The following is a 24,569-nucleotide window of genomic DNA, read 5'->3' on the forward strand; positions in this document are numbered from 1 at the left end:
CATTAAAATAGTGGTATTTTTAATTGTTTCAGTTTTATTATACATGAACCTTTTTAAAGGGAGCAATCTCATACATTATTGCATTATAGAAAACGCAATTATTCGGTTCATCTATCTTATAAATTTTGAATTTTGAAAATGAATATGAATTCCAGGATAATGTAATCTATTGATTAAAATCAGACAAAATATATTTTATATATATATATATATATATATATATATATATATATATATATATATATATATATATATATATATATATATATATATATATATATATATATATATATATATATATATATATATATATATATATATATATATATATATATATATATATATATATATATATATATATATATATATATATATGTGTGTGTGTGTGTGTGTGTGTGTGTGTGTGTGTGTGTGTAAACATTACTTTCTGTGAAGCAGAATGCATGTGTGACAAACAGTGAAGAAACTTTGTATTTTTAAGTTCGTTTTATTTTCTCTCGGGAGGCAGGCAAGATTATTTACAAGAAGGCGCGAACAAGGCACGTTGCAAAAGCAGAAGTCGGGAAGAAGAGCGAAATAAATTATCCCTCGTCTTATATAGCATGAGAAATTGATAGGGAAAATATTTTTTTACAGTACTAATATATTATTAAGATTCTGATAGGGATTTCTGACGCATGTCAATCACAAGTAAGGGAAACACAGGGATCTTTAAAATAGAATGTGCTTATTGGACATTTTTCTAGCCCTTCACGCGGAGCGTGAGAATGTGTCGGCGTTTAGCCGATTCACCAATTTTATAAAGCTGCGGTTGAATTAATTAAGTAGAGAAAATGGAATTGGATCAAGAAATAAAAGAATGAACTTACTATGGGCTAAATTAAGATAAAACTTTGTAAATTAATTAGAATTGAACTCAGAGTTTAAAATGTCATTACATATATATATATTATTTTTGAGTCATAACAAAGGAAAGAAAATATATATATAGATATATATATATATCATTTCACAAAATTTACAAAATAAAAAGAAACTAAAATACGCCATCAGCATGTAGGTTAAGTTAAAAATGTGCTGATATGTAGAACTGAATTTACAAAATTATTAAAAGAGGGGTCTCATAATATGCATTGTCTAGGGTAAAAAATGCTTAAACCCATCATTATTTAATTTAAAGGAAAGTTAATCATATACTAGGGAAAACAAAGCAAAAAATATCAACACATAAAGAGTGAATTTTTTCTTAAATTAGTTGTTCGTGCTTCCATTTTATTTTCACCTTTCGAATAATAAGAAATTTAATTTTTAATAGAAATGAATAATCAGAAATTTAATTTTTACTTTTCGAATAATAATAAATTTAATTTAAAAAAAAAAGATTCTTTGAAACTTTTTTTTTTCTGAAATTTCCCTTTTATAATCATTATATATATATTTAAATGTCTGAATGAGAATAGTATTGCAATTTTCGCAATGCAAATAACAAATAAAATTGTACAATTCAAATTTTAGGAATAAATATAAAAGCTTCTAGGACTTATTTTATATTTTTCACTCATTTCATTCAAATCGATAGGTATAGATTCAAAATTTATAAACATCTGCTGCATTTTATCGAAAATTCCATTCATAAACACAACTGCTGTAACGCCAAAAGACTCTCCTCTGCCCCAAACGCCAGGCCTCCTTTTATCTGAGCTAAATACCACAAATCGTCTTCAACCCACATTTTTCACTACCCACCATCGAGAAGCTATTACATCGTTATCCTAACACAATCCGAGAAAACTTTGCAGAACAAAATTTTATAACAAACGATGAGCAAAAAAATAAATAACACTCGTTTTTATTCTTCTCCACCTGCTCCCGCTGTGACTGAAATGCGCACAGTTGGCGGCCGATTTGGCGTCTTTTCTCGATGTGTGAAAGGCAACCTGGCGGGTTCGCCATCTGCTGGATGAAAAGCGTGGGACCACCGGAAGCAGGCCGGTGCCGTTTCCGGAAGCTTGCTTCGTTGATCATCAAGCCACTGATCCTTCTTCTCGAGACCCTCCCTCTCCCACCCCCACAACAACATGAATGCTTGCCTCGCACCTTGCATTGTGTCCGCGGAGGGATCGCCGCATTGGGAATGTTTGGGTTATTTGAAGATCGCGTTTCGACCAAAACAATGCGTGGCATTTGAAGACATAACTGAGCATGGGCATTAGTAATTTTCATTTTATCAAATTTTTATCATATTAGTCATCGTGTGTTCTTAATGTAAGAAGATATCGGCCGCTTAATTCTTGATTTAACTTAATTCTGAGTTCTGGTGTCCATATATTAAAATACAAATATAAAATGCTGATCCTCGAGGACAAAACGAAATTATGAGTAACCAAAGAAAGCTATCATAAAAACCAAGTTTGAATAATGTAGTACTTATTGATTAATGATTATGCAGTTATTTTTAACCACAAAAAGGCATCTAAATCTTGCAAGAGGACAGTGGGAGAAATAAAGATAATTGTTTTTAAAAAAGTCAAGCACATGTGTTATACACATGCCGTAAGTTAAATTTTCTGGTTATAGAAAATATTAAAAAACAAAGCACGTTTATGGACAATTTTATTCATGAAAATATTTGACTGAATTAGAAAAATGTCAATGAATTAGAAATGTCGCTAATGAATTGGAAATCGGGATTTTTTTTTTTTTTAAATATAAAATTAGAACTGAATCTTATAGTTTTTTTCAACTTGTTAAAGTTTGTGCAAAAGAGAATCGTTATAAAGAGATTATATCGATAATTGCAGTCAGATTAGTGAAAAGGCTACAAAAAAGCCTACTGATATGTTAACCATTTGATATTTCATGTAAACAAAGAGGAAATACGAATACCCATCAACTGGACAGAGCAGCAATACTTATTAAAAACATACACACAGAAAAAGAAATTTTTTAAAAATATTACCCCAAATTTGCAGAGACTAATAGCGATTCATAATCCACCTTAGATCCTGCTACTCCCGTCTCGCAGAATAAAACAAGGACGGATTTATGTCATTCATAACTAGTCGCCTTTGACGACCAGCTGATTCTACTTAATAATGGCTATATTTAATTTCAATTAAATCGTTTAGACAAAACTTCATGTTGTTGATTCTATCAAATAGTCTGACACTGAAACTGTGTTATTTTAATATTCTTTTGTATTATTATTTTATTATGGTGTTATTTTATTATTCTTGTGTATTATTATTTATTATAGTGTTATTTTATTATTCTTGTGTATTATTATTTTATTATGGTGTTATTTTATTATTCTTGTGTATTATTATTTTCTTATAGTGTTGTTTTATTATTCTTGTGTATTGTATATTAATATTCTGTTTTGTTCAGTGTATATATGAGCTATTCTAATGCAGATCAGTTGCATGACATCATAGCGCTATTACGTCCGGTTCATCTGCAAATTTATTTATTTCGCGGTATCATAACATCACTTTTTTATTTGTCGCGTAAACTACATAGATATTAAACAGGATCTTTCCTTAGCTTTCAATAATGGGAGAAAATCACGCGACAAAATATTTGATGAAAACAATGATAATGATTTTGGTATTAATCACAACAATGAAGGTATTGTTGTGAAATATATAAAAAAATATTTTTGGAAGTGAATTAAATAAATTAAAGAATTTTAAAGTAACTAAATTGGCACCATTTAAAAGATGATTTTCTTGAATTTAAAACATTATAAAAATCATTTTTGAGCGGAATTATTTTTAGACGAAATGGCAAAGAAAAGTCAAAATCTAGCTTATCTTTAATTAATTAAAATTCTAATGAAGATTTTTTTAAAAAAGCACTCTGAGATGCACATTCCCACCCTCCAAAGTACATCTGGGAAATTTTGGAAGCTCGGGGTCAAATAGTCTGGCCTGTAGAACATCAAAACACAAACATTTATCTTTATTATAAATAAAGATTTTGAAAATTCCAGGTTTGTTAAAAGACGGAGATGCACTTTTATTGATGCTAATCTGGAATGTTAAAGTTTTTCTAAATTATTCTTTTTTAGGACTTAGATAGCTGCAATATATTCCTTTTCGAATTTTTTTTGTTTTGTTTTAGGATCAAAATCAATCGTATGATTTAAGGCAAAATCAATTAGCTTATTCTAAATATTCTTACCCCCCCCCCCCGAATAGTTTAAAAAATAACTCACTATTATAAATTTTTTCAAGAGGATATGAGCTGTTCATACAAAATGATAAATCTAAAATTTTCGATGATGCAAATTTCAAATTAAATTATGATATGGAGTTGCTTGGATTTATTAAAATTATGATATATTAAAATATGAAATGGATATATTAAAAATTATGATATGTGGCGCTTTTCACTTTGCAGAAGTACTCATATTACACTATGTATTTATGTTTCAAAATGTTCAGATATTAGGCCATTCATCTATTTTGCATTGTATCACTGAATCACAATTGTTCTAATAAAAAATTTTACACTTTAGAACAAAACTTCAATACAAAAAACTGTTGAAGAAACATGAAATGTATTTACATGAAAGAACATGTGAATGAACTGTACATCTGTATCTGTTCATTCATATCTAAATATACACGCGTTCGATTTGCTTGCTCAGTATAATTTGGCAACATGTTTAAGAGGTTTCAAGAAAAAAATGTTTCATTAAATATAAATTTAAGTTACATTTCCAATGCTAACTTAAAAACTTGTTTTAATTTTAAAATGTCTTTACAAACCATGAAGGAGCAAAAAATTTTTCATGAAATGTGAGATTATTTCTCAGGATAGTAAAAAATAAGTAAAGCAATCTATTATGTGATTCTTTTTCACGCCCTGATAAAAATATGATAAATATTATTATTTGTTTATATATTATACTAATGTTTCTTTAAATTAAAAAATATACAAATGTATGTGTTTTGAATATTTTCCCAATATCTAATAAGGCTAAGTTTGACCTCTCCCGATTCAAAAATTCTCCAAACTTTTATTTAAAAAATTAAAACACTTCCACTTAAAACGTTTTTACGAACCAGAAGCACAGAATATTTCTCACGATAATAAAAAATAAACAAAGCAATCTATAAAGTGATTTTTTTTTCGTCGTAGTAAAAATATACTAAATATTATTATTTTTTCTGTATTATATTACTGTTTCTTTATATTAAAAAGTATACAAATGTATGTCTATCGAATATTTACAAATATCTAATAAGATTAAGTCTGGCCTCTACAACTTCAAAAATTTGTCGAACTTTAATTTTTTAAAAATAAAACACTCCCATCAATAAGGATACATTGATAAACAACTTCTGAACTACAATATGTCATTTAAATTCTATAAACAAGTAGCATTACGTTATCTTTAAAATTCCTCTATATATCGTAAAGAAATCATAAAATAAATGATTTCATATTTTATCTATACATTTTATTATTGAAAAAAAAATTCAGTTTCATTTCCCACCATTTTTTTTCTTTTTGTGTGTGTGTGTGTGTGTGTGTGTGTGTGTGTGTGTGTGTGTGTGTATGTTCACCAAATATCAAAGCAATGGGCTAAAGCTTTACTATTTATATAAAAATATATTTTTTTAATCTCCGTTTCATTTCATTTTATTTTTGTACGAAACGATAAAAAATGAGTACGTGTATTTTATTTAATATATCGCATTTTTTTTTAAAGCTGAGTGCCATTTCTAATTGATTATATTGCATTGACACCAACAAGAAATTTCATTTTCAGTGTTGGTAATATCGTCCACATCATCAACAGACGCGAAATATTTTTTCCCCTTCTCATATTTCATTACATTCCACCGCCCCTCTTTTTTTTATTAATAATACCATGTTATTTCAGAATTCTGATACAATCGCCGATTTTTTTTTTTTTTTTCCCAAGATATCTCGAATTCCGTCTCGCTATGAAATTCGATCAGATAGAAAACGGTTCACCGATTCGTCAATCATTAGATCGGATTCTTTTCCAATAATATGAGAAAAAAAAACTATAAAAGGAAATAAAATAATTTTAGCTTCAACGGGTCCTTTAAACGGATGATTTTGATATCTGCCTCGCAAACGCTTCAAGTGATGTGCGTGTGCAAGTTTTCTGTTCTTTTTTTTTTTTTTTTTTTTTTTTTTTTCCTGTGTGTTTCGAACTCGCAACCTCTTGAATTCCAAGTCAATTAAATTTGTAAAAAGATTTATTTTTTAAAAATCAAAAAAAAAAAAATACATGTTTAAAATTGCTTTATAAGAAACACTATATTACAATACTCTCTATACAACTATACAAAATAAAGTGCATAAGGGGAAAAAACGATGAGTTCTTGGAATTTGATGTCAAGTTTAATTTGCTTGGAGAAGTTTTATTGGGAATGTTGATGATTATGATTCTCTTTATTGGGAATGTTGATGAAACGGATGCAAATTAACAAAATTTGGTAGGCGCAAATAAATAATTTCGGGCTTAATTCTAGGGAAAGCAAGTCTTCGGTATTCTCTAGGATTTGCACTAGATTTCTTATTTTGATTTCAGCATTTTGGGGGTTTTTTCCCAAAGGATGGTTCGAGCCTCGATATAAATTCAATATGTATGTTTGAAATCAACAGGAATTAGATTTAAATTTTGTTTACTTTATTTCTCTATTTGTACAATGACTTTTCAGACTGACAGTATGCAGAATTCTACGCGTTGCTTCATTGTGCCTAATTAAATAGTTCTAAGTATGATCTTATGTCGGAATTATTAATATGTTTTTAGAAAAAAAACATGTTCTGACTTTTTACTTTCGATATTTAATGAAATGAAATTCTGTATATATGATGAAAGTAGTTAAATTTTTTCGCTCTATATTTATAATGCTTTGATGCATTAAAACCGACATGACGTAATTCACCAGTAATTTCTAGCTTTCAATAGCTTGCCATCTTATATTGTCAATGACTGTAATAGAACCAATTTTTTATTTAAATATTAATATTTGGACTATCTGTTGAAAGTGGTGTATAATTTTCCCTCGAAGTTCTTAAGAAATTGCGTGAGTATGTATGTACTTGCATATCTGTTACTTGCATCCGAGTCCAAGAATGTATCTCATTAAATATTTATGGTCCTATCAGATGGACTTTCATATCTATTGTCATAATTTAAATATCCTCACAAGAGGGAGGTCTGGAATTCAGGCTCAAATATCACATTCGTCATGTGTCCACAATCCATGATTACCTACAGGGCATTGGTGAATCTTCAAAATGAGAGATTATCCCAACAAAGAAAAATAACTTTTCAAAGTTAGGTTACAGAATAATTCACATTCGAGCTTTGACTAAGTTCCATGAAAGAATAAATTAGAGAATAAATTAAGAGTTCAGTAGAGAATAAATTATTAACAATGAAAAGTACATGATTTTAGAAAATGGAAGAGGAAGAGATCTTGTCTAAGGGCTCTTCAGGCTTTATTCCGTTCCTGCTTATACTATAGAAACGCGGCTTTGATTGGCTACTGACTGATAATAGAAGAAAAAAACATGTACATTCATTGTAAAAACCAGCGGATGTGGTCTCCCCAAAACTTTCTTGCATACTCTCTAATAAAGGTGTTATTCCAAATAATGCTTTGCATAGCATTGGAGTACAATAATTACGAAATATTAACCTTTAGCATGATTTTAGAATTTTTACTGAATCTATCGTATCAAACTTGGCGAGTTTTTTGGCGAAATATTAACCTTTAGCCTGTTTTTTGAATTTTTACTGAATTTATCGTATCAAACTTGGCGAGCTTTTTGGCGAAATATTAACCTTTAGCGTGATTTTAGAATTTTTACTGAATCTATCGTGTCAAACTCGGCGAGTTTTTAATAATACTAATATCCAAATTAATAATATCCAAATAAATAATTAATAATATCCAAATAAATAATTAATAATATCCAAATAAATAATTAATAATATCCAAATATCCATAGTTAATAATTAATAATATCCAAAATTCGAATTTGGGTTTTAGACGCTGTTTCCAAACCGATCGAAACAAAAATGTGCCACAAAACTATACTTGTAGTCGCAAACTGCTATACCCAATTTTATTTATTTAAACCACTGTGTTTTTGAGTTATAGCGTTTACATTTTTCTGAAAGTACAGTTGTCGGATTTGATTCAAATTTTGATAAGTGTCTATATTATAGTTGTTATATCTATGTGCTGAATTTTATCTATCTAGCTCTTTTTGTTTTGGTTTTACCATGTTAAATTATATTTGAACTGCAGGATAGACCCACTTCCTTTGAACGGATTTTGCTCAAAATTTGATAGAAATCTGTTAATTTGGTATAAAGACCAAATTTTATGCGTCTAGCTCTATTTTTGAGTTATCTTTATCACAAAAAGACAAACAGACAGGTGGGCGTTTTCTAAAAATCAAGGAGGTCTAAAACTTGGAGATTCGTCAAAATCATGAGTTCGAATTTTTTCTATACTCTGTATAGGATAAAGTAAAATAGTGGTCTTTCTAGATAATCTCCTGAAATCTTTTTATTTAAACTATGTAAAAATTAGCAGAAATTCAGATGATATTTCACCTTTCCAGTATAAACAATACATAGTTAAGAAATAACTTTCTGGAGAAACTGATTTTAATGAATGTACGGTCCCTCAAGGTCCGATCTTTGATTGTTCACTCCCCCATTCAGGAGAGGGCGGGGCGAGAGGAAACAAAGAAAGACGAGATCGAAAATAAGTGATGATTACGTGAATGCGTGCCACCGCAGCGAGGAATGACCGGCAGGTTCCACGTGCACCCCACAAAGGAAGAAGAGGAAGATTCTCTCTCTTCTTTTGTTTCTTTCACTTCTCTCAATAATTGCTCGATATTTACCTGCAATGTCCAGGGACGATGCTCGGACCTTGGGCAGGAAGCGATGGCTATCAGCTGACGAATTGGCCTCAAGTCACGGATGGAGAAGGGGGAATGGACCGGCGTTTCTCCGGTTTGGGATTCGAGATGGGGTGTTTCCCACCTGTTCAGGCGATGTCAGGATGGGACATGTCTTAGACATTAGAAGACAGCGGTGTGGTTTTTGAAGGAATAGGATATTGTGACAAACAGCCACTGATTTCCGAGCTCATGCATGAATCAATGGTGCTTGAAGATATTTTTGAAAGTTCTCACGCAAAAATTGGACAGGGGGTGGCGTGGGGTGGGGGGAGAGAAGCGGAAGGGAAGAAAAAAGAGGCGAAAGATATTCTATGGTTCTATGCAGTTTTGTTTAAAGAAATAAATTTTCTTTAATTGGTACTTAACACGCAAGAAACAAACAAAATATGATTCAAATGACCTCCTTTTTAATTCTTTAGATAAATAAACGTATAAGAAATAAAATGCAGCTTTTGGAAATTGCTCTTTTATTTGTAGGATATATTCCCAAAATAGGTTAATGATTGCAAAATGAAAGAAAAGAATGTCAAGAATTTGAATTTTAGAAACTAATCAGAGCATATTTTTGAAACGAAATTATAGTGATCACTTATTGATTATTTTTTCCGCACATCATTAATAACAGGAAGTAATAAAATATTAAAAATATAAAAGAGTTAGCTGAATGGAAAGGAAAAAAAAATTATTTCAAAGAAAATGAATATTTGGCCATGATCTTGTGTTCCTTCAAACAAAAGATAGATTTTCGATATTATATATTTATATATATAAAGAAAATATTTAAAATTATGACAAACATCTATCTGAAAAAAACTTATAATGATTTACGTCCGATACACACAATGGGTAACAAAACTGAAATTCTCCGATCTAATTAAAAAAATTAAAAATTAAGTAAGGCGATAGAATGCGGCTAATGATAGTTTTAATTATTTTGGACAATAGGATTGATTTTTATTTTTGTAAAAATTTCTCTGGAAGTTGAGAAAAACATATAAGATTGCTTGAAATTTTGGTTAAACATTAAATAAATAATCAATTCTCGAAGAAATCTCCCAAAATTCTATAGTAATGTTAACTAACATATTTCAGCTCAAAAATAACTTTGCTATTAAAAATTACTTATTAAAAAAATTAGTACTGAAAAATTTCATGCAGAATAGTTTAATTAAAATCCGAAATTATTCCAGATTAATTGGAATTTTTATCAGAATTCTGAGAAAAAGAAAAACAGATAACTTACATTAGACAGTCAGCTCCAAAACGAACTTTTGAAATGTATGGAGAAAATAACACAATAGCAAGACAAGAATACAATACAATATTATTATTTCCTTTTTATTCCGAAAGAAACAATTTCAGTTGGGAAGCGAATTCAAATTCTTACTTTTGGGTTTTCCATCTTCTGAGAGAGGAATTTCAAGGCACTCTTTCCCTCTTAGAATTCCACAAATGAAATGTTCACTTGAAAAATAAAAATTGAAAGATGTCCTTACTATTAAATGGAAGAAAACACAAGATACCTCTTTAGCATTTTTTAATCTTTTTGATCACCTAGAGTTGAAGAAAAATAAAACAATGAGAAATAACACAAATATTCTTGAAAAATATGCATATGTATTTAAAACTTTTAACGTTTTTTTTTTTAATTGTACATAAAATAAACGGTAAAAAAATTAAAAGAAATTGGAAATTCTTGATCGAAACACAGAAGCATGATAATGTTTTAGGCCTGTTTTTCTGTTCTTATTTCATTTTAAAAAATTTATTCCGAAATTGGGTAGTAGTTATATATCATGAAAAAAAAACCCAACTGATATTTAATATTATTGCAAACGCGTGTGTGTATAGTAGTAAAAAATTAAAGGAAATTTGAAATTTTAATTCGAAGCATTGCAGTATGATAATAATTTAGGCTTGCTTCTTCGATCTTTACTTCATTTGTAAAATATACTTCTAAATTACATATCGACAACATCTAAATAACTCAGGCACACACACACGCATACACACACAAATGTATATCTACATTTTTTTTTTTTTTTTTTGAACTAATGATAAAAATATTTTTGCCAACTACAATTTAATTTATATTTGAAAATTTATCGAAATTAGAAAAAAAATACCTGTTCGGCAATAAAATTAATGTGATTAAAGCATTCATATTTTTGAAATTTAGAAGGTATAAAAATGGTTTTGGTCAATTCAAAACACAAATAAAATTTTTTAAAGCAATTTCTTAATAGGACTCTATTACGAAAGAAATAACTAATTGCCAAATTTGGTAACTCGTAGTTCAGACTTATGAAAAAATTCAAAAATTATGAAATCTAAAATATAATACAATACACCGACTCTATCAGTCATATTTAGTAAACTATGTTTACAAGGTAACGTTTTAACTAAAAAAATGCGATCTCCAGCTGCAAAAAATGACCAAGGTATGAAACTTTGAATTTCATTATTTTGAAACATTCAATAGCCTCCTCAAGTATCAGCTCTATGTTGATCTTCCTTGAGGCAGCCATTGAAACTGTCTAAAATTATTTAAAAAGTGGCATTCAAAAGCTACATAAATTGGTCAGTTTTAGCGCAAAAGAGTGGAACATTTTTGTTTAAAATACTGATATTTCATTAATATTTTACTAAATATGATTAAGAGGATTCAAGTATTATAAAAAGTTAGTTCAAAGAATTTATGTCGGCAGTCTATTTAATGACTCATGTAGTATAAAATTTAAATGATGATATCGTGTCAGCATTACCACGGAAAGGGGATGCAGTAGCTTCTGAGGATAAAGACACCTGAGCACCCGAGGGCAGAAGTCGGACTTCTAGCTCAAATGAAAATGACACACACATTCGCTAAATTTTTATTTACTTATTTGTATTTATTTAAATATTTATTTACTTTTTTAAAAATAAGTATTTTATTTTGCATTTTGTCCTCAGCACCAAGGTGCAACGTATACCTTGTTGCTTGCAAGAGTACGAAAAAAATATTTCGTTTTTTTTAAAAATAATACTTAATTAATTTTTTAAAATGTAGCACATTTTTTTAATTGATTGGTAAAAGCTTCATTAATAAAATTTTCAACTTTACTCGAATTCGTACACTTTTAAATTTCATTAAAAAACACGCTTCCTTTAAAAACTACGCCTAGATAAATTTTACTTTATATGAGAGATAAACAGTATTTCGCAGGATTTTTGTATTTTGATCAAATTTCGTACTGTCTTTTCTTTTAAAAAATTAAAGTATTAATTAAGATTTATAGCTATGTTAAATTGGAAATACTTAATTAAAATATCGTTATGACGGAATCAAAAAGTCTGTTTTCCCAAATTATAATAATGAAAGCACAAGAATTGATATCAAAAAAATAATGTAGCATTAAAAAAATATAGCACTTTCTTGCTCAAAGTGATTTTTTTTCCTTTCGCAGTTTATCGGAACGCCTTACATTTTCAGTGTGTCCTGTTGTTTTGTATTACCTCAGAAACATCGATTAAAACTTGTTTTTATCAGTTTTAATAGCTATTACATGAAAACCACGTGTATTTCTAGAACCAATTCGTAGATTTCATGTGTAGTAGAGGATATTCTATCAAGTATGTTTGAGCTTTCGATCCTCAATAATTTTTCGTATTTATTTCACAATCAAAATAAAACTTGCTCTATGAAGAAGAATTGCAAATGTTTTCGCTTGATTAGAACTTTATGCTGGAGCTTTAACTTAATAAAATTGTTGCTGTTAGCTGCAACTACTAAGGATTAATAAAATCAGTAAATAAATCAAGAATGGTAACTTAAAAGAAAAAATATTATTTTGTTAATTTTAAGCTATAAGAGTTAAAGGTGAAAAGTTTTGACTACATTATTATTTTTGATTGCATTATTAAATGAGCCTTTGCATTTTCTCGTATGCGAAGTATTGTATTGTAATCATCAAAGAAGAAGACACGAGATGTTGACCACTTTCCATGTTTCATACTTATCTGAGTCCGTAAAGCGCATTTTTGTCATTATGTCTGACTGTGAACTAGATTATTCAAAAATAATTTGAAGTGAGATTAATGAATTTTAATATATGGATTTACGATCAAATTTTTGGATTTTTATCAAATTTTAAACGAAACCCATTCAGATTAAGTTTGTCTGTATGGCTGTTTGTGTACAGATGAACTCTATAACTATAAAACGTAAACAGTTAGGTAGATGCAGTATCTCGCATGTATTTTTTTTAATTCATGAACAAAATGGCGAATAAATATATAAAAAAATAAAAACATTTTTAAAGCATTCTAATTAACCAGAAATGTTTATTGATTTGTGAATCAATGAACCAATTGCAAAATAAAGGAAGGAAAAAAAAAGCTATAGAAGTGATTTTAAAAGTATAAAAAAATTTTGAATTTGTATAAGTTCAAATACATGATCCTCAGGTACTTGTACTTTTAATATATAAATGGCTATGACCCATGTACAAAATTAGATATCCGTGAAAATAGGTACTTGTACTTTTAATATATAAATGGCTATGACCCATGCACAAAATTAGATACCCCTGAAAATGTTCTATAAAATATCAAGAATTAGAAACCTTTCTAAGTCGTCGGGTCCTTAGCATATTCACCTACTTATTCTGTTTTATAATCCGGTCCTGAATCCTATGGGAGTTGAAAGAGGCGACACTTTTTATATTCCACTGACATGATGATAAGGAAAATACCTTCTAATTCTTACAGACAGTTTAAAAAAAGATATTTTAGCATCTCAGACACAATCAATCAGTGGTGTAACTACACACTATTGGTCTCTCGTCAAATGCTTTAGGGGATGGGAGCTTAACAAACTAAAGTCATTATTATTTCTAATTACAAAAACATTTCTTTTTTCCGAATGCTTAACTCATTTAAAAAGATCTTATAATTTAGAAAAACTTAAGGAATGATGTAGATTATTAACGGAAACAACTGTTTATTTGTTGCAAACTAACAATATTTTACAATTAATTTAAAATGTTTATTTTAGGCTTCCATTTCGGAAAAGTTACTGTTACTTCTTCTAATGACTATAAAGTTATCATTTAATTTTACGCTAATTCAACATTGCAATAATTTTAGTAGTATATGTATTTTCAATTTTTCAGTCGTAGAGGGCAGGAAGCAGCATTTTGTTTAAAACTTCTATCATGTAAATTCCATGAAGTTTTGCCTGTCTCATCACTCTGTATTTATACCGCCTTTATAATTATGGAAGTATTCTGCAAAAATAGAACCCAAAGAACATTCGCTTGGAAAAGTCAACACGACAAACTTAGAAATCCTTTCAACACCAACAGGCTTCCTGTTGAAAGCAGCTCAAAATATGCACCTTGAACTTTTGATATTAAAACAACTGTTCTCGCAGTTCTTCTGATTTCACCACTGTTTATATAACGGCTTTTCTTCTGAAATTCATTGCCGTTTCTAGAGGTATTGAGTTAGCAAAGGTGTTCATAAATTTTCATGTAGTGGCGATACATTTCATTAAAAACGATATATTATATAGAAAGATTATTTAAAATAGAAATAAATATATTAATAATAATGGAAAACAGGAATTTGGCCTACAGATATCAAATTTAGCATAAATACATTTTAAATATCAGAAATGTGCAACTCAAAAGTTTTTTTTTATTTTGATTTTATTAGAATTTTGATTAGTTAAAAATTAAATGAGATTTTGTCGTTTTCTGAAAATACAATTGCATACATTAATTTTTAAACCATTTTAACATTTAAAAAAATCGTTTGTTTAATGATACGAATTTAATTGCCATGCGAATATTTAGAAATTTTGGCAGTTTTTTTTTATAATATTTTTAAAATAATTTTGACAGTAGATTTTATTGTTGCGTTGGGTTTCAAACATTTTATTAGATATTCTATCGATGTTGGAACCTAAAGAAAAATAATTCTGCTAATTATTTGCGCAGTTTACAGGAATAATCCGAAAAGGAAATTACAAATGTCTCTCTATATAGTAATAATAAAGATGAATATGTGTGACTGTGTGTTGGCTCTCTACAGACCAGACTTTTTGACCTACAAATTCCAAATTTATCATATGTATATATACAACTTGGTGAGCGAGAGTGTGCACTTTGGAGTGATTTTTTTAAAAATTTTAATTAATTAAAACTTGAGATGATTTTTTTTCAATATGACATCATCATTATTGCACTAAAATAAAATTTACACTATATAAAATTTTTTTAAAAAGACTTTAAAAATTGTCTTTTTAATGATACGAATTAAAATTTTGCGCATTTTTCCGAATTTTGTCGATTTTTAAAAATTTTTCTTCTTATTATTTTTGTCTGATTTCCAACAATAAATTACATCGTTGTTCTGAAGTTCTAAGCGTTTTCACTGTTTCATCGTGCATTTCAACGCTTGAACGGGAGATTTAATTGAAATGAAACACAACCGATATTCACAACGGGTACCAAAGACTGCTTATAAAATAATAAGTGACAAATGAATGTACATTAAAAAACATGAAAATTGCAGACATGATTTTTACATCAAAATACGGTGTTTCTCTTATGGATCCCATAAGAGGAAAAAAAATATTTTTTAGCAATTGTATCTGGTTATGAATCTCTATCTCTTCTAATAATATAGATAAATGTACTTATGTCTCTGCGTTGGTGCTGCAGGTCAGATCACTTGATCTAGTGCATTTTCCAGATATATGCTTTTGAGGGTGAAAATGTACATCTGGGAGTGAATTTTTGGAAGTTTCATTAATTTAAATTTAAATTTTGGCGTCCCCCCCAATAACTTCGAAAAATATGGTATCAAAAAAAACAAAAACAAAACGTTTTTTATATCATTTTAAAACTTAAAAAAAACTTCAATGTTTTATTTACCAATAAGTTTTTCTATTTTTTTAATCAGTTTAAAAAAAAAAAAATATTTTAAACGTATTTCGGAGCTATACTGCTGGCGTGAAACTCAAATCGTTTTCATTGTTGCTATTAATATTTCATTCTGGCTTCTTTTTTTATCGTCTTCCGCCGACAAGCTTTTAATGAAATTTTTTAAATTTTGCTGTGCATACAATTAAAATTTAATTTCAGAATAAAGCAACGGTGAAGAAATTTTTAAGAATGCCCATTTTTAAGTGCTTTCCAGTAATAAAAACAGAAAATTCGGGAAATGCATAATACTATGAATGGAAAGGTATAAGATTTGTAAGATAGTACACATTATATGCCTATCAAAATTTGAATTAAAAATATTTTGTTGGAATGTTATCAAGACATAGTTATAGAAAATATTTAAGTAGAATTTTCAATAACTAATCAGGTGGAAACAATTTTGATATAACCACCACTAAAGGCAGCTAGTATTTAAAAAAAATATTGAATATACATTAAAGAATTCGCAGTTTTTGAATTTAATTTCATCTCCACTTTTTAAATGGGGATTTTACACAATTGGTCCACTTATAAAATATTATTTCTGGTATACTTGACCTTTAAACTTCAGCCTACAAATTTATATATTTATTTTTAATTTCTTAATTATTTTATTTTAATGTATAACACTTAAACGTATTTCAATTCAGATTAAAAAAAACTGATATGTTTTCATTTTTTAAAGCATATTGCTAGTTTTTTCCTTGAACCTTTTACCCTAAGAATCAAATTAGACTCTAAATTTTGTATAATTTTTTCCCAAATATTTATTTATTCTGTAAAAGATATTCAGCTTTTGTTTCCTTAGTAAAAAATCCAGTTTTCGGAAAAACTGTAAAATTTGGGGAGGACTTTCATCGCTGAATTCTACTTATTTTTTTAAAAAATCCGTACCATTATTTTTGTGTTTGAATCTCTCAAGAATGAGTGGAAAAATAATATACAATAACAGATATAAAAATCTTTAAAATCTCTATATATTAATTCAAATCAATCTTCACTCAAAATTTTAGAACAAGATTAACAAGAAAAAAATTCATTGATTTATATTTTCAGGCTAATAATTTATAAAAATACTTCTGTAAAACCCGAAATAAAAATAACAGAATAAATACAAAGTGCATATCCATAAGTGTTAAATTTACTTTTAAAGCTTTGAAAATGTAGTCAAATAATTTTGTTCACAAATAACAAAGTCGTATTAGCGATTCCAATTTTGCTGATACGCATCACAGAATTTTATGCTCATGCTTTTCTCTTCAGCAAACAAATCTTGTCAGCAATTTGGAAAAACAGTATTGATTCCCTTTTGTCTAGGTTAAGTGTAGGCATGCGACACGTATACAAGACAAATCTCCAGAAGAACCGAGTCTGAAACACGTGGCCTCGAGGCCAGGAGCAACCGTATCATCGGTGAGCTAAAAACAGCAAAACATATGTGTATATTGCGATGCTTTTTTCTGCGAGTAGGATTATCGACTTCTAATTTTTAAGAGATGGAGAATATCATAAATTTTTTTCTGTGTAAAAGTTGTTCCATGTAATGAAGCAATTGTTCATCGAATTAGAGTAATTTATTTATCTTCAAAAGTTAAGAAATGAAAATTTCATTTCCTCTTCCTTTTGAACTGTAAGGCCCATTAATGAACTCGTTCGAGATTTTCTCCTTCGAAATATCTCTCTCGTAAATTCAAATTTAATAAAAAAAAATTCTAATTATAATGTTTACAAGATAATATGGACTAGGGATTATTTTCATGAAAAACCAATTCAATAGGTAGATTTCTTAAAGGGAATCTACTTAACATAAAAAAGTGCAATTAACATGCCATTACATTTTGAGATATACGATGAAATTAATTTTCACTAATAATTAACAAGAAATAAGATAAATATTTTTGCTTATTAAACTTTTATATACAAGTACATAAATTCCCTACTTGTATAAACAAAAATTGCAAAAGCATTTTGCCACTTTTTGTCAAAATGTTATTAATACATTTAGTTGACTTTTCTTAATAATATAGGAATGATGTAAAAAAAATTATCGTGAAAATTTTAGGTCATTGGTAGTTGAATACCATTACACATTTATAAAGATAACGCTTTGTTAGGGCATCTTTTTTTTTAATTCAAACATTTGTATACAATTACATAAATTTCGCATTTGCATCAAAAATTCACAAGTGCATTTAGCTAGTGCTTGTCAAAAATGTCATAGTTGAATTTTCTTAATAATATAGGAATGATGTAAAAAAAAATTATCGTGAAAATTTTAGGTCATTGGTAGTTGAATACCATTACACATTTATAAAGATAACGCTTTGTTAGGGCATCTTTTTTTTTAATTCAAACATTTGTATACAATTACATAAATTTCGCATTTGCATCAAAAATTCACAAGTGCATTTAGCTAGTGCTTGTCAAAAATGTCATAGTTGAATTTTCTTAATAATATAGGAATGATGTAAAAAAAAATTATCGTGAAAATTTTAGGTCATTGGTAGTTGAATACCATTACACATTTATAAAGATAACGCTTTGTTAGGGCATCTTTTTTTTTTAATTCAAACATTTGTATACAATTACATAAATTTCGCATTTGCATCAAAAATTCACAAGTGCATTTAGCTAGTGCTTGTCAAAAATGTCATAGTTGAATTTTCTTAATAATATAGGAATGATGTAAAAAAAATTATCGTGAAAATTTTAGGTCATTGGTAGTTGAATACCATTACACATTTATAAAGATAACGCTTTGTTAGGGCATCTTTTTTTTTAATTCAAACATTTGTATACAATTACATAAATTTCGCATTTGCATCAAAAATTCACAAGTGCATTTAGCTAGTGCTTGTCAAAAATGTCATAGTTGAATTTTCTTAATAATATAGGAATGATGTAAAAAAAAATATCAAGGAAATTCCAGATCAATAATTAAATATTATTACACATTTTTAAAGAAAATGTGTAATAATTTTCAACTATATTGAGTTATATATTGTAAAATATTGTATCCTTAAGACGTATTTTTTTAAATTCAAACATTTGTATGTAATCATATAAATTTCTCTCTTACTTCAGAAAAATAATAAATTCATTTTGCTAGTTTATGTCAAAATATTATTAATGTTTATCATGATCACAGTTGATTTTTCTTAATAATATAGGAATGATGTAAAATAATTCTCATGAAAATTTCAGAATAGTTGAATATTATTACACATTTATAATGAAATCTCATTATATCCTTAGGAAATCTTTTTTTAAAAGAAAAAAAAATCATAAATTTATTCAATTTTATCTTTTTTGCATCATTATAATGATGCGGTTACTCATTCTAGAATAGTCGATAACTGTGCGGTAATCTGTCTTCCTTTTTCCCAAACCAACAAAAAAAAAAAAAAAAAAGGAAGAAAAGAAAACAAAGAGCATTGACCACACTTCACCAAGTTCTAGCGGCCCATTAAAAATTCGTGAATTCCGATCTTCTGAACTCATTCTTTCTCCCGGCTCAACTGAAAATCTGTTACCTGTGTCAACACAGATGCCCTTTAATATGCGCTCAACACATTCGGCGACTACAGGTGTCGTAACAGAAAATGCATTTTTGACGTTCATTCATGCCAGACGGAGAGCCATTGCGCAGGCGCCGTACTTTACTCATCTCTGGAAAAGAGAGGTCACGTGATACCGGCTACGTCACGAAGACTACGAAAAACTTTCCTCTCTCTCTACGCGAGATTTCATTCATTCATTTCGAAGCGATTGTACCGGCACGGCGGGAACAGATGCTACAGCAGCTGTGAAGAAAAAATCTGACATTCGAAAACTTTTCCACGATCTCAGGTTCCGTGAGTCACCTATTGTAAAAAAAGGCTCTAAAAATAGTTTATTTTTTCATTCTACATTTATAAGTTCAAGAAGCTACTATAAGTTTTGGAGTTAAACAATTCGAATTTTATTTGTTCTCATATACTTTATTCAGGATTTAAATCGTCTGGTAGTTGTTACTTCAGTTCTTTTTTTCGGCTGGAGATCGGTTTATTTATTAGAGGATTAATCTAAAGAAGTGTTTTTCTATCGAACAATGTACAAGTGAATTTTTCTAAAGAGCTCCATTTATTTGTAAGAAATTGAACTCTGCTAAAAGGTTTACCAGCTCTCCAGTTTTAGAGAATATGACGGAACTGAGTCATAAGATTTCACTCAAAGACATTATTTACAATGTTAAAGTGTGTGTCTTCCTGTTCATGTTCTACATAGAATCTGGTAAGTCATTTTTCAGTTCTCTAGAATTTAATTAGTTTCACAATAGTATTCCATCTATCTTCTATTTTTAAAGATTCCAGTTAAATCAAATAAAAAGTTATAATTTTGAAATATCTAATAAATTAATAAATAAAAGAAACGCATTCTTAATTTCCATCTATACAATATTATATATATATATAGCTTAGTTTTAGTAAAAATATCGTTTGCTGAATTGGAATTTGTAGAAATTATTTTTTAAAAATTGGTGAAATCACAAAATAAAAAATTATTGAAAAAAATATTTTTAAAAATCTTGCCCATGGAAAAAAAAAAAATTCATTGTTCTACAAAAAGAATTTGTTATGGCGAGTATCAATCTCCTTTTTTTCTAATATATGAAATTTAATTCTTTTTCCGAATTTTTTTTCTTTGTGAAAGTTATTTTATATAAATCAGTAATACAGTGAAGACGATTAATTATTTTATTCATTAATATCGAAAAAAAATATTTAGATGTCTCATTTTATGAATATTTTATATGAATATCTGTGTCTCCCATTTTATAAAACAGTATTTTTCTGATTTCATAGAGTTCACTTTACGATTATTATTATACTTAAATTGAAAATTTGTTTCGTGTAAACGTTATTATGTATCATAAAATATCATTATCTTCTGAACAGTTCTTTAAAAATGTATCGGCACTGACGTAATGAATCTTAAATTCAATGATGAGTTCATGCTCTACTAAGTTCTACGCCGGTTGAATAACAAAACACTTTTTTTCGAATATCATGCCAAGAAAGACAGGATAATGATAGTTATAGAGATCTATAACAAATTTTATGTATATTTACAAATTAATTTAACGCTTCAGTTGTATAAATAATTATATATTGATCTTCATTATCTCTGCGATTAGAGTCTTAAAAACTTCAGCAATGGTTACGGCATTGCAACTCTCAGTACAACAATTTAAGGAATGCAGAATTTCTCGTGTACCGTTTTTTTTTTTTTTTTTCTGAAATTAAGATATTAAAGGATATAAGGATTATGTTAAGACAAACAATATAATCTCAAAGCATCGTGCAAGCCTAAAATAAAGTATAGCTATTCTAATAGATCATTTAAAAAAAACTTATCTTTAACAATAAAATATAAATGTTATAATTATTTATGATCTTTTATTAATTGATTATCCACTAACGCTAAATTCTGAAGAATTTTTGAAAAAAATATCTTTAATAAATTAACAATTTGGATAAGAAGCAAAAATATCTTTAAGCGAACAAATATCTTTATTTACTTAAACTACGGTTTAGGATATTTTAGGTTATTAGAGTAACAAAAGAAATTTAGAATCTAATTAAAATTGTATTGGATACAAATCGAATATCGAATAAGCGCAATATTATCCAGCCATTATTAGAATTAAAAAATTCTTAGATGATTTCATGTGAAGTTATAGTTAATGTTAAGATTTATATGTTTAAATTTAGATTAAAAAGAACATTATTCGAAAAATTTGTTTAATTTAAAAATATATTTTGTGTAAGTATTATTTAAATTTTAAATATATTGAAGAACTGAATTTATATTTTTGATTTTAATATATGTACATAAACTTACATTGTACATAAATGCTAAAAATATCATATCAATAGCATTTATTAAATTTAAATATTTATTATTTACTTATTTAAATAATTGTTAATATATGAAGAACAATAACAAGATAAAATATTTGATAGTTTGGAAATTTGAAAATGACAAGTTATCATGACTGCTTTATTAAATCTAACTAAATATCAAAATTTTTTGTTTGTAATTTGATTAATGTTGCAAACTGCATGACTCATTTACTACAAAATATATATTTAATAGTTTCTATACTTTTTTACTAAGTTCACTAAATCTGTTTAAATATAAAAAAAATTGTCAAAAAATATTTTATTTAAGGTTTAAATGACATTTAATACTTGAGGTTGTTCTTCATTCTTTTTATTTCTTTGATATGTTTTAGATACAGAGGAAAAATGAATTTTCGAATTCAAAAGTAATATAATCCATTCTCTTAGTTTTTTTCACCTACTTACGATAGCTCCGATAGTAACAATATAATACTCACCTTATACTATTCTTTTTAATCTATTGCACAAAATCTCATTTTTTTAAAAATTTCATTTATTTAAATTGTTTATCTTATTCTTATCACCTGTTAAGTTTTTTTTACAACTTACTCGCGTGCCTTAAACGCCAGATGGGTTGTTTAACCACTTAAAATAAAATAAAATCTTCACTAAAGACAAAGCTTAAATTATATAATTAAGTTATGAATCAGCTACTAAAATCATATTCTGGCTAGGAGCAAGAAAGTTGTGTATTTGAATTGCAGAATAAATCCCAATTAGTGTCTAATTATTTTTCTAAAAAGTCTATAATTTTCTTCAGCTGCTTTAGTTGGTCTTAAACACGGCATTTAAAGAGAAGACATTCATCTGCCGTTATTACACTAGATTTAAAGAGAACATTCATCTGCCATTATTACACCAGATACCTTTCTTCACGAAGAACAGGTTCGTGGGAGAAACATTTTGTATTCCTCTCAAAAATAGAATTTCTAATGGGGCTGCATCCGGTGGGGAGAGAATTCCCGCAATCAGAGGAACTGAAAATCTCTTGGTGTTCTGAAGATGCTGGGAGAGGGGAAGTTAACAGTCGAAAAAGGGGGTTTTTAATACTTCCGCCTGCTGTAAACATCTGGCCCTCGGAAGATAGGGCGTTTAAATCGCGTAGAAATAGAAAATTATATACTAGACCTGCACGCGACTTGCGCCTTACAAGATCTAAAAGAGGAATCATTAAATCAAAAATAAGATTGATAGATCTAAATTAAGTATAAAGAACTAATTAGTCATTTTTGTAAGCATAAAATATGAGATATTGAGGCGTAATTAATTCATATATCATTCCATAGAGCTAATGTCTTTTTAAACTGCTTGATTCATTTTTGCTTTATTATTTGAAAAATCATGTCAACTAAAGGGGATATTAGAATAAACCTGAATAACTGCTTTCCTAGAAAAAATGTACCCCCCCCCCTTTTTTTTTGAAATTTATTAGTAATTGACTTCAAATTCAGCGAAAGAATTTTTCCCTTGTTCCTTCGAATTTTTATAAATGTGAAGTCATATAATCTTAATATTTAATTTTTAACATATTTAACTAAACCAGCATAATCTTGGAAATAGACGCTCTCCTTTAGAATATTTTTGCATTCTTTAGAATAGTTTTGTGTAAATTATTAACTCTTTCGAGTAATCATTAACTTATTTTAAATATTGACGATGCGTAAATATCAGATTAAATTTGTCTTGACTAGAACGAGCTGCCGATGATAGAAAACATTTTACTTATATAATAATTAAACATTATTCAATTAAAATTGAGTTTTAATTGAATAATAATTAAAAAAGGACAGAAAAATAATTTTGTTTGTGAAAAGAAGTTCACTGCATATTCTTTATGGAAAAAACCCCATTAGTTTAATTGTATTAACGTTCTAAATGTAATAAAAGGTAATTTTTGGGGCTTACATTGTAAATTTTAACAATAGTCAAATGATGGAGACAAAAAATGAGCTGGCAGTACTTTTTCCAAACTTTCTTAATGCACCAGCAAGAGAACATTTCACCTTCAATGTCGAGTTTAATGCACAACTGTCCAATGTATACAAATTTTTTTTAGTGGAATGGTGTTTCAAACCTGGAGTCTTTCGACTACGAAACTTCCACTAAATAAATCGTAGTCCGACCGAACGAAAGAAAATGTGATAATAAACAGAAGCACTTATATACGGGAAATTTGAATTATATGACTCAACAATCCTTTCTGTAGTAGTTGTTTATTGGCGCAAGAGTCAAACAATCATTTCTGATTTCTGATGATGCATCTGTAATTTAAATTGCAATCAACAGATTATCAATATGATTATCTACCCGAATGATTAATAGCAAAAATTAACAAAAATTAGTTCATTAATATTTTACAATTGTAATTTATTTGCCAAAACCAAAGCGGGCACTTCAGCGGCAATTTTAAAATATGGTAGCACAAATGAGAGTTTATCATGGGATAGGTTTGAGTCAATTAATGGGGACGCTTAATGGGAAAAATTCATAATATATTGTTATAATTATGTAGCCAAATTTATCTTTTTGAAGTATAAATGGAAAAAAAATCTGTTTTATTAATGCTTCTTGTGCAAGAAATGGTTAAGACCTTCATTAAGTTAACTTTACAAAAGAAAAAAAAACAAAAAAACATGAAATAGTACTTTGGTCAGAAATTTATTAATGAACAAATATT

General features: G+C 28.1%; 1 protein-coding gene across 1 annotated transcript in view; it reads left to right on the forward strand.

The window, feature by feature from the left end:
- Nucleotides 1-19,716: 19,716 nt before the first annotated feature.
- LOC129964062 (uncharacterized) overlaps nt 19,717-24,569 on the forward strand; it is a 69,833-nt gene continuing 64,980 nt past the window's right edge. Inside the window, exon 1 of the mRNA XM_056078735.1 lies at nt 19,717-20,219. Within this exon, the coding sequence (XP_055934710.1) occupies nt 20,129-20,219 (91 nt within the window). The 5' untranslated portion in view covers nt 19,717-20,128. The remainder of the gene's footprint in view (nt 20,220-24,569) is intronic.

This window comes from Argiope bruennichi, chromosome 3 (assembly GCF_947563725.1).
Source record: "Argiope bruennichi chromosome 3, qqArgBrue1.1, whole genome shotgun sequence".
Taxonomy (NCBI): Eukaryota; Metazoa; Arthropoda; class Arachnida; order Araneae; family Araneidae; genus Argiope; species Argiope bruennichi.